The following is a 23,328-nucleotide window of genomic DNA, read 5'->3' on the forward strand; positions in this document are numbered from 1 at the left end:
ACATACAAACTCTTTGCAGATGTTGTCCTGGGTGGGATTAGAACCCAGGACTCCAGCGCTGCAAGGCTGCTGTGCTAACCACTGCGCCACCGTGCTGCCCTGCCCTTAGCCTAGAAAATAAGTGGGTGCTGCAGGAAGAGGGCAGAGACGAAGGCCAAGGCAATCCACCAAAAACCCAGGATCGCGTCAATGAATGGCTGAAATGAGGGACACAGGGATTCCCCCACCTAAGTGCCACTGTCAGTGATTGACAGGGAGATTTACCGGGATCCACCCACCTAAGTGCCACTGTCAGTGATTGACAGGGAGATTTACCGGGATCCCCCCACTAAGTGCCACTGTCAGTGATTGACAGGGAGATTAACCGGGATCCACCCACCTAAGTGCCACTGTCAGTGATTGACAGGGAGATTTACCGGGATCCACCCACCTAAGTGCCACTGTCAGTGATTGACAGGGAGATTTACCGGAATCCACCCACCTAAGTGCCACTGTCAGTGATAGGGAGATTTACCGGGATCCCCCCACTAAGTGCCACTGTCAGTGATTGACAGGGAGATTTACTGGGATCCCCTCACCTAAGTGACCCTGTCAGTGATTGACAGGGAGATTTACCGGGATCCCATCAAATAAGTGCCTCTGTCAGTGATTGACAGGGAGATTTACCAGGATCCACCCACCTAAGTGCCACTTTCAGTGATAGGGAGATTTACCGGGATCCCCCCACTAAGTGCCACTGTCAGTGATTGACAGGGAGATTTACCGGGATCCCCTCACCTAAGTGACCCTGTCAGTGATTGACAGGGAGACTTACCAGGATCCCCTCACCTAAGTGCAACTGTCAGTGATTGACAGGGAGATTTACCGGGATCCCCTCACCTAAGTGACCCTGTCAGTGATTGACAGGGAGATTTACCGGGATCCCCCCACTAAGTGCCCGTCAGTGATTGACAGGGAGATTAACCGGGATCCACCCACCTAAGTGCCACTGTCAGTGATTGACAGGGAGATTTACCGGGATCCACCCACCTAAGTGCCACTGTCAGTGATTGACAGGGAGATTTACCGGGATCCCCTCACCTAAGTGACCCGGTCAGTGATTGACAGGGAGATTTACCGGGATCCACCCACCTAAGTGCCACTGTCAGTGATTGACAGGGAGATTTACCGGGATCCCCCAACTAAGTGCCACTGTCAGTGATTGACAGGGAGATTTACCGGGATCCCCTCACCTAAGTGACCCTGTCAGTGATTGACAGGGAGACTTACCAGGATCCCCTCACCTAAGTGCAACTGTCAGTGATTGACAGGGAGATTTACCGGGATCCCCTCACCTAAGTGACCCTGTCAGTGATTGACAGGGAGATTTACCGGGATCCCCCCACTAAGTGCCCGTCAGTGATTGACAGGGAGATTAACCGGGATCCACCCACCTAAGTGCCACTGTCAGTGATTGACAGGGAGATTTACCGGGATCCACCCACCTAAGTGCCACTGTCAGTGATTGACAGGGAGATTTACCGGGATCCCCTCACCTAAGTGACCCGGTCAGTGATTGACAGGGAGATTTACCGGGATCCACCCACCTAAGTGCCACTGTCAGTGATTGACAGGGAGATTTACCGGGATCCCCCAACTAAGTGCCACTGTCAGTGATTGACAGGGAGATTTACCTGGATCCCCTCACCTAAGTGACCCTGTCAGTGATTGACAGGGAGATTTACCGGGATCCCCCCACCTAAGTGCCACTGTCAGTGATTGACAGGGAGATTTACTGGGATCCCCTCACCTAAGTGACCCTGTCAGTGATTGACAGGGAGATTTACCGGGATCCACCCACCTAAGTGCCACTGTCAGTGATTGACAGGGAGATTTACCGGGATCCACCCACCTAAGTGCCACTGTCAGTGATTGACAGGGAGATTTACCGGGATCCCCTCACCTAAGTGACCCGGTCAGTGATTGACAGGGAGATTTACCGTGATCCCCTCACCTAAGTGCCCCTGTCAGTGATTGACAGGGAGATTTACCGGGATCCCCCCACCTAAGTGCCCCTGTCAGTGATTGACAGGGAGATTTACCGGGATCCCCCCACCTAAGTGCCCCTGTCAGTGATTGACAGGGAGATTTACCGGGATCCACCCACCTAAGTGCCCCTGTCAGTGATTGACAGGGAGATTTACCGGGATCCACCCACCTAAGTGCCACTGTCAGTGATTGACAGGGAGATTTACCGGGATCCCCTCACCTAAGTGACCCGGTCAGTGATTGACAGGGAGATTTACCGGGATCCCCCCACCTAAGTGCCCCTGTCAGTGATTGACAGGGAGATTTACCGGGATCCACCCACCTAAGTGACCCTGTCAGTGATTGACAGGGAGATTTACCGGGATCCACCCACCTAAGTGCCACTGTCAGTGATTGACAGGGAGATTTACCGGGATCCCCTCACCTAAGTGACCCGGTCAGTGATTGACAGGGAGATTTACCGGGATCCCCTCACCTAAGTGCCTCTGTCAGTGATTGACAGGGAGATTTACCGGGATACCCCCCACCTAAGTGCCCCTGTCAGGTGGGGGGATCCCGGTAAATCTCCCTGTCAATCACTGACAGGGGCACTTAGGTGGGGGGGATCCCGGTAAATCTCCCTGTCAATCACTGACAGTGGCACTTAGGTGGGGGGATCCCGGTAAATCTCCCTGTCAATCACTAAGTGCCACTGTCAGTGATTGACAGGGAGATTTACCGGGATCCACCCACCTAAGTGCCCCTGTCAGTGATTGACAGGGAGATTTACCGGGATCCACCCACCTAAGTGCCAATGTCAGTGATTGACAGGGAGATTTACCGGGATCCACCCACCTAAGTGCCACTGTCAGTGATAGTGGGGGGATCCCGGTAAATCTCCCTAAGTGCCACTGTCAGTGATTGACAGGGAGATTTATGGGGTTGAACTGCAGGTTCAACTGCACCCACCGAGTGGCGTACAATTATGGCGATTATTGGGAAGGAACTATAGGGGTTGTCTACTTTTATAAGACGGGTCCTGCGGGGAACACAGCAGCAACAGAGTAATTGCTCTGCAGCGCCACCACAGGAGGACTTGAAGTATTACAATGCTCCAATAAAAGTCAATGGGGGCCATCTTGTGCAATGCAAGGGTGTCAGGACCCCCAGATCCCCACATAACCTTTGTTTTCATGCCCCAATGTCACCCACATGGCCCTAACCTTCAAAACAGCTAGCAGGCAGCCACAAACTATTATTGGTCAGGTAGCCGGCGAGCGGAGGAGCGACGGCGTTAAATATGGAAATATGTTTTGTAAGTGGATCTGATGTTTCTCTGACAAGAAAACCTCAATCGCCCCTTTGAATATCACTTCCTTTTGTGTTTTCAATGGGAGGCGGTTTTTTTGTTTTTCTCTTTTGGCTTTATTTTTAATCCGGCCTATCTGTTCCCTTTATCTGGCTTCAATTTTCCCCAGGCGTCCTCTTTGTTTAGCCGCACATATTCTCCCCCCCACCCCGAGCTGCTCGGGAGCGTCGCTCCTCTTAAACTTTGCATCTCAAAAGAAGCCCCTTTTCAGATGGAATAAAATGACATCTCAAAGGCAAAAAAAAAAGGATTTCAATCTTATCAAGAGCGGATTGTGAATATGAATCCACAGCTGGCAAATAAAAGGGAAGGTTGGGGGCGCTTGGTATTGAAATGGGCGGAGGACGGGGGGTAGAGGACATCTTCAGAACAGTGGCAAGTCGGAGTCTTATGATCAAACTACGACTCCCAACATGCACCGGGGTTTTAATCTATACAAGGCCTCTTATCAAAAGGTTTACATGAAAAACTGACTGTTGCCCATAGCAACCAATCACTGCGCAGCTTTCATTTTACCAGAGCCATTAGAAAAATGAAAGCTGCTCTCTGATTGGTTGCTATGGGCAACAGACACGGTTTTGAAAAATGAGGCCTGGTGGGCCTTTTGCTAAGTTGGGGGGGGGGGGGGATCTGCTAGCTGTAATTTGTAATATTAACCTTTGGGAACTAATTTATACATAGACCAGGAATACGGTTCATTTTGGGCAAAAATAACTCACCTTCCATCACATTTATTTTCGGTGTTAGACACTTTTTGCACCAAATTTGGCAAGTGGGTGTAGTTTATGGGAAATAGGTAAAGCTTGGTAGGAAGGACATGACTGTCTGGTCTCTAGGCTCATTTAGGCTAGTTTCACCATAGCGTTTGCATGAGCTGCGGACTTCCTCCGTTAAGCCCCGCCCTCGGCCACACCTCCGCCGCTAGCTCCGCCTACTTCTGCATGCGCCGGCCTATCTTTAACATTAGGTACGCAGGTCGTGCGGCTGTATGCGGATGCTTCCGCATGCGTCGTTTTGACGATGCGGAGAAAAAAAGAAATTGCTACAAGCTGCGTCCTACGCTGGTCGCCGCATCGTCAAAACGATGTATGCGGAAGCATCCGCATACAGCGGCACGACCTGCGTACCTAATGTTAAAGATAGGCCGGCGCATGCAGAAGTAGGCGGAGCTAGCGGCGGAGGTGCGGCCGGGGGCAGGGCTTCACGGAGGAAGTCCGCAGCCCTCCGCAGCTCATGCAAACGCTAATGTGAAACCGGCCTTACATGATTTGGATATGAGGATCTCATTTTTCAAAAGTGTCTGACAGTAAATCTATCTGTAACTCATAACTGTCAGAACACAGATTTCATTTTATTAGAAATGTGTAAGAAAAGAAATCTGCGCCGTGATTGGATGCTATGGACAATCTCTAGAAATAAATAATTAATAATACTATTTTCTGTTATGTTATATTAATATTTAATATTTTCATATTTTATTATATTTGTATTGTTTTATGAATAATATTATAATGTATTTTACTTTACTTTGTATTACGAATTAGATTACCACTTCCATTATTTTGTATTAATATAAAACAGTAATACAAAAATAAAAAACAATCGTAAAATAGAATACAATATAACACTAATGATAATAATAATAATAATAATAATAATAATAATAAAGTAATAAAACATAATAAAATATGAAAATAATAATGTATTATTGTTATTATTATTATTATTGTTATTATTAACAACAATGCTAACTATATTATTATTATTATTATTATTAATAGCAACAATAACAATCTGAACAATATTGTCTAACACTATGGGTGAGCACTGCTACCCCTGGCACTTGAACTACAAAAGAGCAACCCATGGACAAATCCGAATCAGACAGCGCACTCATTGAAGGGCATACATTACAAAATATTTTCGGATGAAGAAAAGAAAAAAAAAAAAACAACTCCAAAGGCTACTACCTGCTATTTTAAAACTACTTTATCACTTCAACCCCCTACAACATACTTTTTTCATCATCTGGGTAGTGGCACATGATCATACAAAACTTACTTCATCTTGCATGCATTCTATATTTTATTCTTCTCCCCCCTGTACTGCATCACTGCAAATAAGTCTCCTTCTTCCTCTGGCAGCTGCAAATACAATCTCCAGTAAATTCCCAGTTAGTCTCCTTCACGCCAGCGCAGCTATAAATACATAACCGTCCAATGTCTGCCAAAAGAACAGTCTACGAAAACCTTTGGAGTGGGTGCAAAAATGTAAATGTGAACATTCCCCCCTCTGGCAGCAATAAATACATTCCCGAATAAAGAGGGTCCCCAATGAAGTGAACAGTAGTTGCACAACAGTATCCTAGAACCTCTTTGGTCCTACTGTATACGTCCAGCCGTCAAGACACCGGCAAACAGCTGTTTTATAGGGATGCTGTGTCGGACCGCCACCGGTCTAATAGTGAGGATAGGCCACCAGTATGAAAGTCCTGGACAACCCCTTTAAGCATTGCTCTTTTTTCCTGATCTGTACAGTAAATGTAATATTTACTGGCAGAACGAGCCCTTTATGGGGAAGATTTACGCATCCTGCAAGGAGCAGCCGGGAAACCGGTCTTTGTGGTGAATACTTAATAGTAACCGTTGATGAGGAACAAACAGGTTAAGAGACTCCCATAAATAACCTCCAGCAGGCGGGTGTAAAGCCCTAAAGATATCAACACTCCGACCTTAATCCTATAGCGAAACGGAAACTAATTTAAATTAAATGGTAGAATACAGGAGGAGAATGTGGCACGTGATAAATCAGAGCGATGTACAAAACACATTTGCTAAAGCGGGGAAAAAAGGCAAAAAATAAGCGACCTCAGTAACTGCCATGGCTGGGGCGCACACATAAGGCACCGATGCCATTGCCCATGAGCCCTAATAGCCCATTAAGTACGATTACAACATGGGCACAACAGTATACAATTCCCTGGAAATGACCTTCTTTTACATAAAAAGGAAAAAATTTTGACAATTATAATTCTGATTTCGTTCTTCCCATCGGTCCAAAACCCTTTAGGACAATGTCAAATTCTGGAAGCTGTCCGGCTGTTCTGGGAGGTCCGGGGTAGGTTCAGACAAGCAGCCGATAGATCCTTGCTTCACCATTTTGTCTAGGTAGAAGCTGAAGGTCTTCACGTGACCTGAAGGAAGGACTTGCAGCGACCAAATAAGTAACCCTGCGCAGAGATCTGACAGCCAAGTGTGTAGGATACTGAGTGTGTGGGTGCGGGGGTCTCTGGTGGGCATCATACTCAGTTGGTAACGTTATGGGCTTCATTAGGAGATTATTTCTATGTGGGCAAGTATAAAGTTACTGGGTAAAGCTAGGGAAAAGGCTTAAAGCAAAATAAAAAGTGTTGAGGTGTGCTTTGTGTGCCACAGTTTTTGTCCCTCTTCCCAATCTTAAAAAGTTGAGAAACACGAACATAGGCTTCACATCCAGCCAATATTACAAGGAGGAACGCACAGACCGCACACCAGCCTATATTACTGGGAGTGACACACAGATCTCACATCCAGCCTATATTACTGGGAGAGACACACAGATCTCACATCCAGCCTATATTACTGGGAGAGACGCACAGACCTGGTATCCAGCCTATATTACTGGGAGAGACACACAGACCTCACATCCAGCCTATATTACTGGGAGAGACACACAGACCTGGTATCCAGCCTATATTACTGGGAGAGACACAGAGACCTCACATCCAGCCTATATTACTGGGAGAGACACACAGAGCTCACATCCAGCCTATATTTCTGGGAGAGACACACAGAGATCACATCCAGCCTTTATTACTGGGAGAGACACACAGACCTGGTATCCAGCCTATATTACTGGGAGAGACACAGAGACCTCACATCCAGCCTATATTACTGGGAGAGACACACAGAGCTCACATCCAGCCTATATTACTGGGAGAGACACACAGACTTGGTATCCAGCCTATATTACTGGGAGAGACACAGAGACCTCACATCCAGCCTATATTACTGGGAGAGACACACAGACCTCACATCCAGCCTATATTACTGGGAGAGACACACAGACCTGGTATCCAGCCTATATTACTGGGAGAGACACACAGACCTCACATCCAGCCTATATTACTGGGAGAGACACACAGAGCTCACATCCAGCCTATATTTCTGGGAGAGACACACAGAGATCACATCCAGCCTTTATTACTGGGACAGAAACAAACCTCACATCCAGCCTAGATTACTGGGAGAGAGACACACAGAGATCACATCCAGCCTTTATTACTGGGACAGACACAAACCTCACATCCAGCCTAATTTACTGGGAGACTCAAAGAGCTCATACACAGTCTATATTACTGGGAGAGAGACTGAGTAATACATGCTGGATGTGAGCTCTGAGAGTCACCCAGTAACATAAGCTGAATGTGAGGTTTGTGTGCGTCTCTCCCAGTAATATAGGCTGGATGTGAGATCTGTATGTCTCTCCCAGTAATATAGGCTGGATGTGAGGTCTGTGTGTGTCTCTCCCAGTAATATAGGCTGGATGTGAGGTCTGTGTGTCTCTCCCAGTAATATAGGCTGGATGTGAGCTCCGCGTGTCTCTCCCAGTAATATAACCTGGATGTTAGGTGTGTGTCTCCTAGTAATATAGGCTGGATGTAAGATCTGTGTGTCTCTTACAGTATTATAGGTTGGATGTGAGAACTAAGAGACACACAGCTCACATCTAATCTGTATTACTGGAAGAGACACACAGCTCACATGTGGCCTATATTACTGGGAGAAACGCTCAGATCTCACATCCAGCCTATATTACTGGGAGAAACGCACAGATCTCACATCCAGCCTATATTACTGGGAGAAACACACAGACGTTACATCGAGCCTACATTACTGGGAGAGACACACAGAGCTCACATCCAGCCTATATTACTGGGAGAGACACACAGACCTCACATCTAGCCTATATAACTGGGAGAGACACACAGACCTCACATCCAGCCTACATTACTGGGAGAGACACACAGACCTCACATCTAGCTTATATAACTGGGAGAGACACACAGACCTCACATCCAGCCTATATTACTGGGAGAGACACAGAGCTCACATCCAGCCTATATTACTGGGAGAGACTCACAGAGCTCACATCCAGCCTATAGAACTGAGACACAGAGCTCACATATAGCCTATATTACTGGGAGAGACTCACAAACCTCAAATCTAGTTTGTTTTACTGGAAAGAGACACAAAGCTCACATCCAGCCTATATTACTGTGAAAGACACATACCTCATATCCAGCCTATATTACTGAGACATAGACCCACTCTCAATTTGAATATGAAAAAATTAGTGTGTATAATATAAAACATATATAAAAATAAGTTCTTATTCAATGACAGCAAACAAGAAGTAAAACTGCAAGAATTTGGAAAAAAAAGTAAATTACAAAGGGATGGTCTACAATTTTGCAAAACTTGGGAATGTTATAAATACCCATTTGCTCACTATTGGAACCCTCAGCACTTTGCTGGTTGCCATCGTTCCTCTACTGATGACATCACATCCATCATTCGCATGACTGATGCTGGCAATCACTGGCAACAGAAGGTATGTTTTGCATGTTATGTTATGTTTTGCATGTACTACAAGTGACCACTGCAGCCAGTCATTTCTGCAGGACCAGCTGAGAAAAATGATAGCAGTATCGCAGGGGCGGCAGGGGATTTGCCGGGTAACAAATGGTTATTTCATTATTTTATAAAATTCCTTACTCTTTGTCAATTTTCGTAAAATCCCAGAAAAACCTCTTAAAACTAGACACAGCGCCACACCCGTTTATGGGTCATGTGTTGTACTGCAGCTTACAAGCAAATAAGCTGCATTACCAGACCCAACCTGTGCACAGGGGTGGTGCTGTTTCTAAAAGAAAGGGGCTCTGCTTTCTGATCCTGTACAAGCCATTGGACCAAGGTAATGCAGCCCCAGTTACAATCTAGGAGGTCTGCTGGAATAAGGTGACGTAATTTTTACCGATCATGTTTCTTTAAGAAAACAGTTGCTGTTGTGTCATTACAATTAATGCAGCAAGTTAGTAAAACTTACTGAGGCCTGACCTCTTTACACACTGCATGGCAGGCAATCTGTGGTGGCCATTAAACCCGTGCTGAATGACAAACTTCACCCTCCTGGTTTATCCTCCATCTGGCCAGTAAAATCCCTGCACTGAAAGATGGCCCTGCCACTCCGGGTGATGTCATCGGGCTCAGTTTACACAGTCTTATATTACGGGGCCCGGCTCAGGGAAACAGTGATTTTAGGACAAGTGCATTAACCATTCCTGATCCGCCACAGCTCATTGGGCTCAAATTCTTAAGGTCAGGGGTCTTCAAACTGTTCAGTAACAGGATCTTTAACAGTCTGGAGGCATGCCAACCGTGGACACACACCCGCCAAATGCTGCTGTGCTGGGACGAGGCTACAAGCATTATACATTACATTATAAAAGGTATATTCTTGTACATAGGGGCAGTATTATCTATATATACAGTGGGGCAAAAAAGTATTTAGTCAGTCAGCAATAGTGCAAGTTCCACCACTTAAAAAGATGAGAGGCGTCTGTAATTTACATCATAGGTAGACCTCAACTATGGGAGACAAACTGCGAAAAAAAAATCCAGAAAATCACATTGTCTGTTTTTTGATCATTTTATTTGCATATTATGGTGGAAAATAAGTATTTGGTCAGAAACAAAATTTCATCTCAATACTTTGTAATATATCCTTTGTTGGCAATGACAGAGGTCAAACGTTTTCTGTAAGTCTTCACAAGGTTGCCACACACTGTTGTTGGTATGTTGGCCCATTCCTCCATGCAGATCTCCTCTAGACCAGTGATGTTTTTGGCTTTTCGCTTGGCAACACGGACTTTCAACTCCCTCCAAAGGTTTTCTATAGGGTTGAGATCTGGAGACTGGCTAGGCCACTCCAGGACCTTGAAATGCTTCTTACGAAGCCACTCCTTCGTTGCCCTGGCGGTGTGCTTTGGATCATTGTCATGTTGAAAGACCCAGCCACGTTTCATCTTCAATGCCCTTGCTGATGGAAGGAGGTTTGCACTCAAAATCTCACGATACATGGCCCCATTCATTCTTTCATGTACCCGGATCAGTCGTCCTGGCCCCTTTGCAGAGAAACAGCCCCAAAGCATGATGTTTCCACCACCATGCTTTACAGTAGGTATGGTGTTTGATGGATGCAACTCAGTATTCTTTTTCCTCCAAACACGACAAGTTGTGTTTCTACCAAACAGTTCCAGTTTGGTTTCATCAGACCATAGGACATTCTCCCAAAACTCCTCTGGATCATCCAAATGCTCTCTAGCAAACTTCAGACGGGCCCGGACATGTACTGGCTTAAGCAGTGGGACACGTCTGGCACTGCAGGATCTGAGTCCATGGTGGCGTAGTGTGTTACTTATGGTAGGCCTTGTTACATTGGTCCCAGCTCTCTGCAGTTCATTCACTAGGTCCCCCCGCGTGGTTCTGGGATTTTTGCTCACCGTTCTTGTGATCATTCTGACCCCACGGGGTGGGATTTTGCGTGGAGCCCCAGATCGAGGGAGATTATCAGTGGTCTTGAATGTCTTCCATTTTCTAATTATTGCTCCCACTGTTGATTTCTTCACTCCAAGCTGGTTGGCTATTGCAGATTCAGTCTTCCCAGCCTGGTGCAGGGCTACAATTTTGTTTCTGGTGTCCTTTGACAGCTCTTTGGTCTTCACCATAGTGGAGTTTGGAGTCAGACTGTTTGAGGGTGTGCACAGGTGTCTTTTTATACTGATAACAAGTTTAAACAGGTGCCATTACTACAGGTAATGAGTGGAGGAAAGAGGAGACTCTTAAAGAAGAAGTTACAGGTCTGTGAGAGCCAGAAATCTGGATTGTTTGTTTCTGACCAAATACTTATTTTCCACCATAATATGCAAATAAAATGATAAAAAAAACAGACAATGTGATTTTCTGGATTTTTATTTCTCAGTTTGTCTCCCATAGTTGAGGTCTACCTATGATGTAAATTACAGACGCCTCTCATCTTTTTAAGTGGTGGAACTTGCACTATTGCTGAATGACTAAATACTTTTTTGCCCCACTGTGTATAATTGTCTAAGGTCCATTTCTGTCTTTTTGTCTGTAACGGAAAGCCCGCGTCGCTGATTGGTCACGCCTGGCCGGCCGCGACCAATCAGCGACAGGCTTTACTATTGATGCTGCCTATGCAGCATCAATAGTAAAAAGATATGTTAAAAAAAAAAAAAAAAAAAATCGTGCTATTCTCACCTTCCGGCGGCCCCCGAAGCCTTCCCCATCCTCGCGATGCTCTCAGCAGCTCCGTTCCCAGTAATGCTTTGCGAAATGACCCCAGATGACGTAGGATCAAGCGACATCGCTACGTCATCACGAGTTATTGCCGCAAAGCATCACTGGGAACGGACCTGGCGAGAGCATCGCTAACAGGGATATGGCGCCCACACTGCTATATACTACGTGGGCTGTGTTATATACTCTGTGGCTGCTATATACTACTTGGGCTGTGCTATACACTACGTGGGCTGTTATATACTACGTGGCTGTGCTATATACTACGTGGACTCTGCTATATACTACGTGGGCTGTGTTATACACTACTTGGACTGTACTATATACTACGCAGATTGTGCTATATACTACGTGGACACTGCTATATACTACGTGGCTGCTATATACTACGTGGGCTGTGCTATATACTACGTGGGCTGTGCTATATACTACGTGGGCTGTGCTATATACTACGTGGGCTGTGCTAAATACTACGTGGCTGTGCCTGTGCTATATACTACATGGACTGTACTATATACTACGTGGATTGTGCTATATACGTGCGCTGTGCTATATACTAGGTGGGCTGTACTAGATACTACGTGGGCTGTGTTATATACTACATGGACTGTACTATATACTACGTGGATTGTGCTATATACTATGTGGATTGTGCTATATACTACGTTGACTGTACTATATACTACGTGCATTGTGCTATATACTACGTGCATTGTGCTATATACTACGTGGACTGTACTATATACTACGTGGGCTGTGTTATATGCTACGTGGGCTGCTATATGCTACGTGGATGTGCTATATGCTACGTGGCTGTGCTATATGCTACGTGGCTGTGCTATATGCTACGTGGCTGTGCTATATGCTACGTGGCTGTGCTATATGCTACGTGGCTGTGCTATATGCTACGTGGCTGTGCTATATGCTACGTGGCTGTGCTATATGCTACGTGGCTGTGCTATATGCTACGTGGCTGTGCTATATGCTACGTGGCTGTGCTATATGCTACGTGGCTGTGCTATATGCTACGTGGCTGTGCTATATGCTACGTGGCTGTGCTATATGCTACGTGGCTGTGCTATATGCTACGTGGCTGTGCTATATGCTACGTGGCTGTGCTATATGCTACGTGGCTGTGCTATATGCTACGTGGCTGTGCTATATGCTACGTGGCTGTGCTATATGCTACGTGGCTGTGCTATATGCTACGTGGCTGTGCTATATGCTACGTGGCTGTGCTATATGCTACGTGGCTGTGCTATATGCTACGTGGCTGTGCTATATGCTACGTGGCTGTGCTATATGCTACGTGGCTGTGCTATATGCTACGTGGCTGTGCTATATGCTACGTGGCTGTGCTATGTGCTACGTGGCTGTGCTATGTGCTATGTGGCTGTGCTATATATACTACGTGGGCTGTTATATGCTACGTGGGTTGTGTTATATACTACGTGGCTGTGCTGTATGCTACATGGCTGTGCTATATACTACGTGGGCTGTTATATGCTACGTGGCTGTGCTATATGCTATGTGGTTGTGTTATATGCTACGTGGCTGTGCTATATACTATGTGGCTGTGTTATATATTACGTGGCTGTGCTATATGCTATGTGCGCTATGTTATATGCTACGTGGCTGTGCTATATACTACGTGGCTGTGTTATATACTACGTGGCTGTGCTATATTTTACGTGGGAAATATACGCTACGTGGTTGTGCTATGTGCTATGTGGCTGTGTTATTTACTACGTGGCTGTGCTATATGCTATGTGGCTGTGTTATATACTAAGTGGCTGTGCTATATGCTACATGGGCTGTGCTCTATGCTCCGTGGGCTGTTATATGCTACGTTTACTGAACAAGTTCTGTCATACATATTCTAGAATACCCGATGAGTTAGAATCGGGCCACCATCTAGTAGTAGTTATATTCTTGTACATATGGGCAGTATTATAGTAGTTATATTCTTGTACATAGGAGCAGTATTATAGTGGTTATATTCTTGTACATAGGGGCAGTATTATAGTAGTTATATTCTTGTACATAGGAGCAGTATTATAGTAGTTATACTCTTGTACATAGGAGCAGTATTACAGTAGTTATATTCTTGTACATATTGGCAGTATTATAGTGGTTATATTCTTGTACATAGGGGGCAGTATTATAGTAGTTATATTCTTGTACATAGGGGGCAGTATTATAGTAGTTATATTCTTGTACATATAGGGCAGTATTATAGTAGTTATATTCTTGTACATAGGGGCAGTATTATAGTAGTTATATTCTTGTACATAGGGGCAGTATTACAGTAGTTATAGTCTTGTACATAGGAGCAGTATTATAGTAGTTATATTCTTCTACATAGGGGCAGTATTATAGTAGTTATATTCTTGTACATAGTGGGCAGTATTATAGTAGTTATATTCTTGTACATAGGAGCAGTATTATAGTAGTTATATTCTTGTACATAGGGGGCAGTATTATAGTAGTTATATTCTTGTACATAGGGGGCAGTATTATAGTAGTTATATTCTTGTACATAGGGATCAGTATTATAGTGGTTATATTCTTGTACATAGGAGCAGTATTATTGTAGTTATAGTAAGTCCCCATAAACCTTGAGCAAAACCAATTTGTGAACTTACTTGTTGGACTTCACCTTCGCCATTTGAAATCTTTTCCGTATAGACAAATGAATTGAATATTCTCTGTAGGTACAAAAAGGAAAAAGCAAAAAGTTATGTGAAAATGAGAGAATTACTAAAATAAAAATCTGTCAACTATATTTATTAATAATAACAATACAATTATTATTATTATAAATGCACTTTATCCTCAACATTATCACAACTCCCAATATTCTATACAAGATAAGTAATTCAGCGCATTGCTGAGCAGTTCATGTAAATGGCGCATACATCGTAACATTCGCAATCATTCCAGTACGTCATATTCACAAATGGTTAAAAAGTGGCTTAATGTAATCATTTCCAGCAATTCTGAATCCGCCGGGACCATTTCTTTGATTTGCTGTATATCACCCGCTCCCTGTTTCATTAGTGGAGGAGGATATTGTGATGACACCGCATCTATCACAAATCCCCCCAACCCTCCTCGCTCTGCAAATCCAATGGATTCAATTTCCCCCCTTTTCTATAGCAGACCCTTTCTCTGTTTCACTCTGGCTGGGGATTGGGAATTTAAGAAATGTGAACTCACAGATCTAAAAGGCAGCAATAAATCTCTTCCTTTAACAGCTCCAAGAGCCAAAAAAAAGATTCTGGGATTTGTAAGGGTTTCCTTCTCCATACAACTCCATCAGCCAGCAAGTGTCATTTACCTTCCACCACAGGAGGTGGGCTGCTGGGATCTACCAATGGAAATGGAGAGCAGCAAAGAGCGCCCCCTCTGGATGTCATTATATAACCATGTAAAAACAAAACAAAAAAACAAAGAAGCGTGGCCACAAAGGGCGCCCTTTCAGACCGGACGTAACCCTAGAGAGGGCGCCCTTCCAGACCGGACGTAACCCCAGAGATGGAGCCCTTCCAGACCGGACGTATCCCCAGAGAGGGCGCCCTTCTAGACCGGACATATCCCCAGAGAGGGCGCCCTTCCAGACCTGACGTATCCCCACAGAGGGCGCCCTTTCAGACCGGACGTAACCCTAGAGAGGGAGCCCTTCCAGACCTGACGTATCCCCAGAGAGGGCACTCTTCTAAACCGGACATATCCCCACAGAGGGCGCCCTTCCAGACCGGACGTATCCCCACAGAGGGCGCCCTTCCAGACATAACGTAACCCCACAGAGGGCACCCTTCCAGACCTGACATATCGCCAGAGAGGGCGCCCTTCCAGACCTGACGTATCCCCAGAGAGGGCGCTCTTCTAGACCGGACATATCCCCACAGAGGGCGCCCTTCCAGACCGGACATATCGCCAGAGAGGGCGCCCTTCCAGACCAGACGTATCCCCAGAGAGGGCAACCTTACGTATCCCCAGAGAGGGCGCCCTTCCAGACCTGACGTATCCCCAGAGAGGGAAACCTGACGTATCCCTAGAGAGGGCGCCCTTCCAGACCTGACGTATCCCTTGAGAGGGCGCCTGCATTACAGAGAAACCCATTACTAGGAATGGACAGTGTGTAATACTCTATTTCACCTGTGGGGGTGCTGCAGGGAAACTGAACACCTAGATATGTGCATGCATTAAGTATTTGGTGCAGAAATTTCTGCATCTCTAGCCAGGAAAAATGTTGCTTAAAATAGACGAGTTTCTTATGCAGATTTTTGCCCAATCATTAGTAAACATTAAATCTGAAAAAATTGACAACATGCAGATTTAAATCTCCACCAAATCTGCAAGTAAAAAAATAAGTAATGTGTGCAGTGCACAAGAACATGTTCACATGTTGCATTTTTTTTATGCGTTTTTTTTCTCGGCAGGTAACGTAAAAAAATTAGCCTTTTTGCTACCTTTTTGTCAGGGTACATTTGTCTCTTGTGCATGCTGATAACGTTCAGTGCATAAAAAATAATCTGCTGCCCGACTACTCCACCTGTCCCCCCGCTATTCCCCTGCCTCTCCCCTCTGTCAATCCCTTCACTGGCTCCCCATTGCCCAGAGACTCCAGTACAAAACCCTAACCATGACGTACAAAGCCATCCACAACCTGTCTCCTCCATACATCTGTGACCTCGTCTCCCGGTACTTACCTGCACGCAACCTCCGATCCTCACAAGATCTCCTTCTCTTCTCCCCTCTTATCTCCTCTTCCCACAATCACATACAAGACTTCTCCCTTGCTTCTCCCCTACTCTGGAACCCTCTACCCCAACACATCAGACTCTCGCCTACCATCGAAACCTTCAAAAAGAGCCTGAAGACCCACCTCTTCCGACAAGCCTACAACCTGCAGTAACCACTGATCGACCAAACCGCTGCATGACCAGCTCTATTCTCGCCTACTGTATTCTCACCCATCCCTTGTAGATTGTGAGCCTTCGCGGGCAGGGTCCTCTCTCCTCCTGTACCAGTTATGACTTGTATTGTTCAAGATTATTGTACTTGTTTTTATTATGTATACCCCTCCTCCCATGTAAAGCGCCATGGAATAAATGGCGCTATAACAATAAATAATAATAATAATAATAATAATAATAATTTCTTCAGGTCTCGGCACCAAAAATGCAAAAGGAAAAATAAAAGCCGAGTTCTGATTGGTAGTTATGGCCGACAAGGCCACTTTCCTGAAGACAAAGAATAACTATTTTGAACATTTGCGATTGATCACCTATTGGAAAGTGACACAATCTGAGTGTTTGCATTGCGAGTCCCACTGTATATACCGGTTATTGGGATCGGGCCAAAATATCCTCATCCCAAACCCCAATTATTCCCTAACCCTCCACCAGTTAGCGGAAAATCGGAAATGCACACATTTTATCAGCACAATTTGGCTTAAATTTAAGTCTTCAAAAGCAACAATTAACTTCCTGAGCTGAACCCGAGAGCACTGTGTAACCGATGGCGCCCACGACGCGCTCACTGATGAACACTTTGAACCTTCCGATTTCAGTGCATAGCGTCGTTCTGGTTTTCATTAAAATCCGTGCAGCCAAAGTAAAAAAAAACAAAAAAAAACCTATTAGTAAATCTACCGACCAAAATAAATATAACCCAGTAAATCCACATTAAATTGGGACTGCACCGTTTTTGTGAAAAGGTCTAGTCACCCGGCGGTTCACAGATAACATCTTCAGATTCTTCCCCGAGGCTACGAAATAATTGCTGGCAAAATGCCAGAAATATAACTTGCTGCGCCCTCCGCCCGCCCCGTCTTATTTACCGAGAAGAGAATGGAGGAGCGAGATGGCAGACAACAAGACGGGAAAAGGAAATGTGAGAAATCTCTACACTCCACAACATGGAGAATTACAGCGCAGAGAAGGACGAGTGATGGGATCATGGATGGTGGATTCCCAGGATTGATCGGATCTGCAAAGGAAGGAAAAAATGGAAGCAACATGTTCGAAACATCTCGGTTTATTCAGTATCGACTGCAGCAGCTGCACAGGGGCCCTATGGGGTCAGAGGCCACTGTCACCTATAATGCACTTTATAAGATTGCTCGTAAGGGCATAAACTAATAATCCTCATAACACACAGTTACTTGCTAGACATAGAACCAGGCGTTGTATGCTGAGCTATAGCAAACGAGGGGCCTGAATGCAGATCTTGCACTGGGTTGGTCTACTGTGTCCACATTGGGCTACGAGCCGGACATCCAACCATAGGTGTCCCCACTGACCTCACACCACCAGTGTCAAAGGTTAACATGGCGCAGAGCAGGACGGCAATGCAAGCAGGTCCATGTTCTAGAGATTGGTCTGGAGGCCATGAGGGAAACGCCATGAAGAGGACTTCATAAGAGAATGTTACACCAGCCTAGCTCCCAGAATTACGGTGTGGGGTGGCATAATGTACGGTAGTCTGACCCCTCTAGTCTTCATTCCAGGTGCGCGGCCATTTCTCCAAAGTGTCCCAAAAGCAGTTTTTCAGCATGAGAACGTCAGACCACATGTTACTGGTGCTACTAGGAGCAACCATTGGGGCCTAAACTTGACAATTTGGCTGCAGAGTTTCCAGACTTGTCTCCATCAAGCACATCATTGGTCGGTGATTGCACAGGAGCTGCCAGCAGCGGATCTTGATGATCTGCCCAAGTGCATTTAGAGGCAGACTCTTCCTCAGACGACCATTAATAACCTCACTGATAGCAGCAGAGGATGAAAGTGCCGGGATTTCTACATGTGGATCAGACTCCAGACTGATGTTTTGAACATTTTGATTCAATTTTTTCATAATTTACAACCGTTGACGTATCTCCATCTTACGATTTCCATAATTCCCACCACATTTCCTTCTTGGTATTATATTTCCAACAGTGAGGAGTGTAAAGGGTGAATGCTATCAACCGATTACAAGCAAAACTTATGGATGCAAATTTGCATCCGAATCCCATCTGGAAAGCCCATTTTGAGAGCTCGCACTCCTCATCTCCAATGTGTCACCATTTATCCCATATTCAGACTTACCTTTACAAACTGCAATTATTCCGATCGTCACGTTAAAGCACTGCAGTCTGAATATCTCCTGAGCCAGCGACCGGGACAAATCACTCATATTCTTGACAAGGAACCAGGGCAGCTACACATGAAAAAAAAACAAAAAACCAAAACTCCGGACCCCAAGTCTCGTGAGCCCCGCGATGTAGCGCGGCTTCCATAAGATGTTCCATGTAAACACTCAGCAAATTGCGCAGTACTGACTGGCCCAGATCACGGCACAGACATTGCTGCGAGACCACATACAGACGGCGGACCTTCCCTCAATATTAGGCACTCGCCTCGTTTCATTCAACTGAAATGCATTAAAAGATATTAAAGAAATGAAATGTCAGATTGGGCCCGGCGCACATCTGCACCAAGGAGGCTGCAGTATCAAGGAGGGCTTACTCAGGCAGCCATACAGCGGCCATGTCTGACGGTCCGTGTTATGGCCACAATTTGCGCGTGTTCAGACACATTTGGGTCAGTCGGGCCATAGAGTAAATTACGGCTGCTTAACCATTGTGCAAAAAAAGCCTTAGGGCTCGTTCAGATGGACATATTTTGGTCCACAGGCTGTGAGCGTGTGGGTCCTGTTGTGAACTCTGTTTTCAGGCTCCCTCTTGTGGTCACTGGCGGTATGGTGTGACTTTTGCTTTGGGCTCCCCCTGGTGGCTTTGTTTGTTATCCTGCTGGTCTCTGGCTATCAGCTGGTTCGTTATCCTCTGGGAGGTTCCTATATAGCTCTGTTTTGCTTTCACTTGTTGCCGGCTGTCAATGTAATCAGTGCTACTCAGATTCCTTCTGACAGCTTGTCCTGGATGGACTGGGAGCAAGGTAAAGTTTTGTTTGCTCATTTTTTGATCAGCAGTGTTTATCATGTTTTCTTGTCCAGCTTGCTAAAATGTGATTCCCTCGCTTGCTGGATGCTCTAGTGGACTGAGTTTCTCCCCACACACCATTAGTTGGTGCGTGGGTTCTTGAAATCTCAGGATGGATATTTTGTAAGGGTTTTTTATTGATCGCATAGACCCCTGCTCTATTTTCTGCTTTCTAGTACTAGTGGGCCTCTTTTGCTGAATCTGATTTCATCCCTACGTATGTGCCTTCTTCTTACTTCACCGTTAATATTTGTTGGGGGCTTCTATATCTTTGGGGATTATTTCTCTGGAGGCAAGCGAGGTCTTTCTTTCTCTTTAGGGGTAGCTAGTTCCTCAGGCTGGCTCGAGACGTCTAGGAATTTTTTAGGCACGTTCACCGGCTACCTCTATTTGTGTTGGACAGGTTCAGATTTGCGATCAGTCCAGTTACCATCTCCCTAGAGCTTGTCCTTAGTTTATTCACTTGCTGGTCTATTCGTGATCTTCAGCCACTAAGGATCATAACAGGGTCCATTCAGTGAAACGGACCGCAAACTGACTGCATCTTAACGGGCTAGGTCAGATGAAAATTTCACACATGGACAACGGATCGTCCACAGGTAAAAGACAGAAAAAAAAAATCAAAGCGTTCACTACTCTGTTTTTTGCCGATGAGAGTCGCCAATTAAACTCTATCGGATTAAAAAAAAAGCAAAAAAACAAAAACAAATGCCATTTGAACACAAAATGGATTAAAAAAAGAAAAAAAACTTATAGTTTTTCATATGACAGTAGAAACCCAGCATAAAAAAAATATGTGAAAAAGTAAACTATATTATATACCAGCAATTATAGGTCGCCCTGCTGGCGAATTTGTTTCCTGAACTCACCCAAGGATAAACCTTGTGTCCCAGAGAGGAGAATACCAGTGAATAGAGCGATAGTGTGACTGTGATCACATGAAGGTCACGAGAAGAAGCCGGGGGATTACTCTGCCAAGCAAGGTCACACTGAGACATTCATCCCACAAGGCAGGAAGAAAAAACACAGGATCCAATCAGGCAGCACGATAATGAGGTTCTGAGGCAGCAGAGGTCGGGTGTACGTCACCTGCTAGGTTGCCTTTGTCAGGATTATCCCGTGACTTGCAGATCATTGGGTTTTCTCATAATATAGAATTATATGCCATCATTTTCTCATTGCTGGAGACCCCCACTGATTCTGAGAATGAAGGGGGCATAGCACTGGTATAGGAGTTGTGTCCCTCTGAAATGGAGTTAATGTTTAATTAGCAATGCAGAATCTTAATTTCCAAAATCGAGAAGGGTCCAAAAGGCCGGACCCCACCAAACAAAGTGCATACCCAGCGATACACCATCCCTTTATCACATGAGAAGTTGCCTTTAATGGGGGGATCCCTATTGTGAATACAAGGTTTCAACCAATATTGTTGGGATAAGGCATCACTTGCTGATCGAGGGTCCTGAGAATACAAAGACCCCCCCTGGCTCCTTGCTAACCAAGGTCAATCTCTGGACAGTGGTGCCCCCATCCTGGCACTACACAAGAAGGATTCACAGAACTCACCAGAAGGACTGGGCAGGAATCCCAGCAACCTGCCCCAGTCAGCGCCATGTACCAGCATTATGCCATCACTGGATTAGGCGAAAAACCTTTTTACTCACTATATAACTGAGAAATGTCCTGATATAGAGCTACGAAATCCGAACACAGATTGTAAGTCAGGAAAGAGTTAAAGTGAGGGAGACCCCAAACCAAGGTTCTCCGCAATCAGTAATCTGAAAAATTGCCAGAAAGCAATCAGCGAAGCTGCAGGTTAGGACAGAGGCGAAAGGCCAGAAAAATAGGTACCACATGTGGACGGCTGAAGATCTGCCTGTGTAATCTGACTACAGCGCGAGCGCCGGCCGCCTACAGAACCCTGTCCAAAGCGGTAAAATAAAACAGATGGCTGCAGAGCCCGGGGCCTCGGCCCACAACGCTGTGGCCTTCACTACCGGGGACCCCGAGCACATGTAAGAGCCGGGGAGAACGGGCCGCGCCAGAAAAGTGCCAGCTAATAAACATTTCAAGATTAATTTTGCTGGCTCAATAGTATAAAGATGAGAGTCAACCTGCTACAATGAATGTGTCAGGGTTAATGGAATCTTATCAGTCAAGAGTGTGGTCTGCGGAGCCAACAGCACCCCTCGTATACAAGGGAGGAACATCTGAATATGTGAGTGGAATCAGGTCTGCAAGAAAAGCCTGGGTACCACAGATTGCCATATAAAATTCTAAATTATAGCCATTAGGTTGGCTATAAGAGGCAGTATTATAGTAGTTATATTCTTGTACATAGGGGCAGTATTATAGTAGTTATATTCTTGTACATAGGGACAGTATTATAGTAGTTATATTCTTGTACATAGGGACAGTATTATAGTAGTTATATTCTTGTACATAGGGACAGTATTATAGTAGTTATATTCTTGTACATAGGAGCAGTATTATAGTAGTTATATTCTTGTACATAGCAGTATTATAGTAGTTATATTCTTGTACATAGGGGGCAGTATTATAGTAGTTATATTCTTGTACATAGGGACAGTATTATAGTAGTTATATTCTTGTACATAGGGACAGTATTATAGTAGTTATATTCTTGTACATAGGGGGCAGTATTATAGTAGTTATATTCTTGTACATAGGGGCAGTATTATAGTAGTTATATTCTTGTACATAGGGGCAGTATTATAGTAGTTATATTCTTGTACATAGGAGCAGTATTATAGTAGTTATATTCTTGTACATAGGAGCAGTATTATAGTAGTTACTAGATGGTGGCCCGATTCTAACGCATCGGGTATTCTAGGATATGTATGTATGTATGTATATAGCAGCCACATAGTATATAGCACAGGCCTTGTAGTATGTAGGAGCCATGTAGTATATAGCAGACAAATACTACGTGACCTGTGCTATATATGTATGTATGTATATATGTGGCTGCTATATACATAGATACATATTGTAGAATACCCGATGCGTTCATACAGGCCACGCAGTATATAACAGTGGCCATGCAGTATATAACACAGCCCAAACAGTATATAACACAGCCCACGTACTATATAACACAGCCCACGCAGTATATAGCAGCCACGCAGTATATAACACAGGCGACGCAGTATATAACACAGCCCACGCAGAATATAACAGGCCACGTAGCATATAACACAGGCGATGTAGTATATAACACAGGCCACGCAGAATATCACAGGCCACGTAGCATATAACACAGGCGATGTAGCATATAACACAGGCAACGCAGTATATAACACAGGCCACGTAGCATATAACACAGGTGACGTAGTATATAACACAGGTGACGTAGTATATAACACAGCCCACGCAGTATATATAATCCACGCAGTATAAGACAGGCACACAGGCGACGTAGTATATAGCACAGACCACGCAGTATCTAACACTGGCCACGTAGTATATAGCAGCCACGTGGTATATAACACAGCCCACGTAGTATTTAGCAGTGTGGTAAC

The 23,328-nt window shown here is 45.0% G+C and overlaps 1 protein-coding gene across 2 annotated transcripts in view; it reads right to left on the bottom strand.

The window, feature by feature from the left end:
- CACHD1 (cache domain containing 1) overlaps nucleotides 1–23,328 on the bottom strand; it is a 132,304-nt gene that overhangs the window by 64,500 nt on the left and 44,476 nt on the right. For both annotated transcript variants that reach the window (XM_077278212.1, XM_077278211.1), the window contains exon 2: nucleotides 14,442–14,504. Coding sequence is in view for 1 of the 2 variants with exons in the window: in XM_077278211.1 (XP_077134326.1) it covers nucleotides 14,442–14,504 (63 nt within the window). In the remaining variant the exon portion in view is untranslated. The remainder of the gene's footprint in view (nucleotides 1–14,441; nucleotides 14,505–23,328) is intronic.

This window comes from Ranitomeya variabilis, chromosome 8 (assembly GCF_051348905.1).
Source record: "Ranitomeya variabilis isolate aRanVar5 chromosome 8, aRanVar5.hap1, whole genome shotgun sequence".
NCBI classification, from domain to species: domain Eukaryota; kingdom Metazoa; phylum Chordata; class Amphibia; order Anura; family Dendrobatidae; genus Ranitomeya; species Ranitomeya variabilis.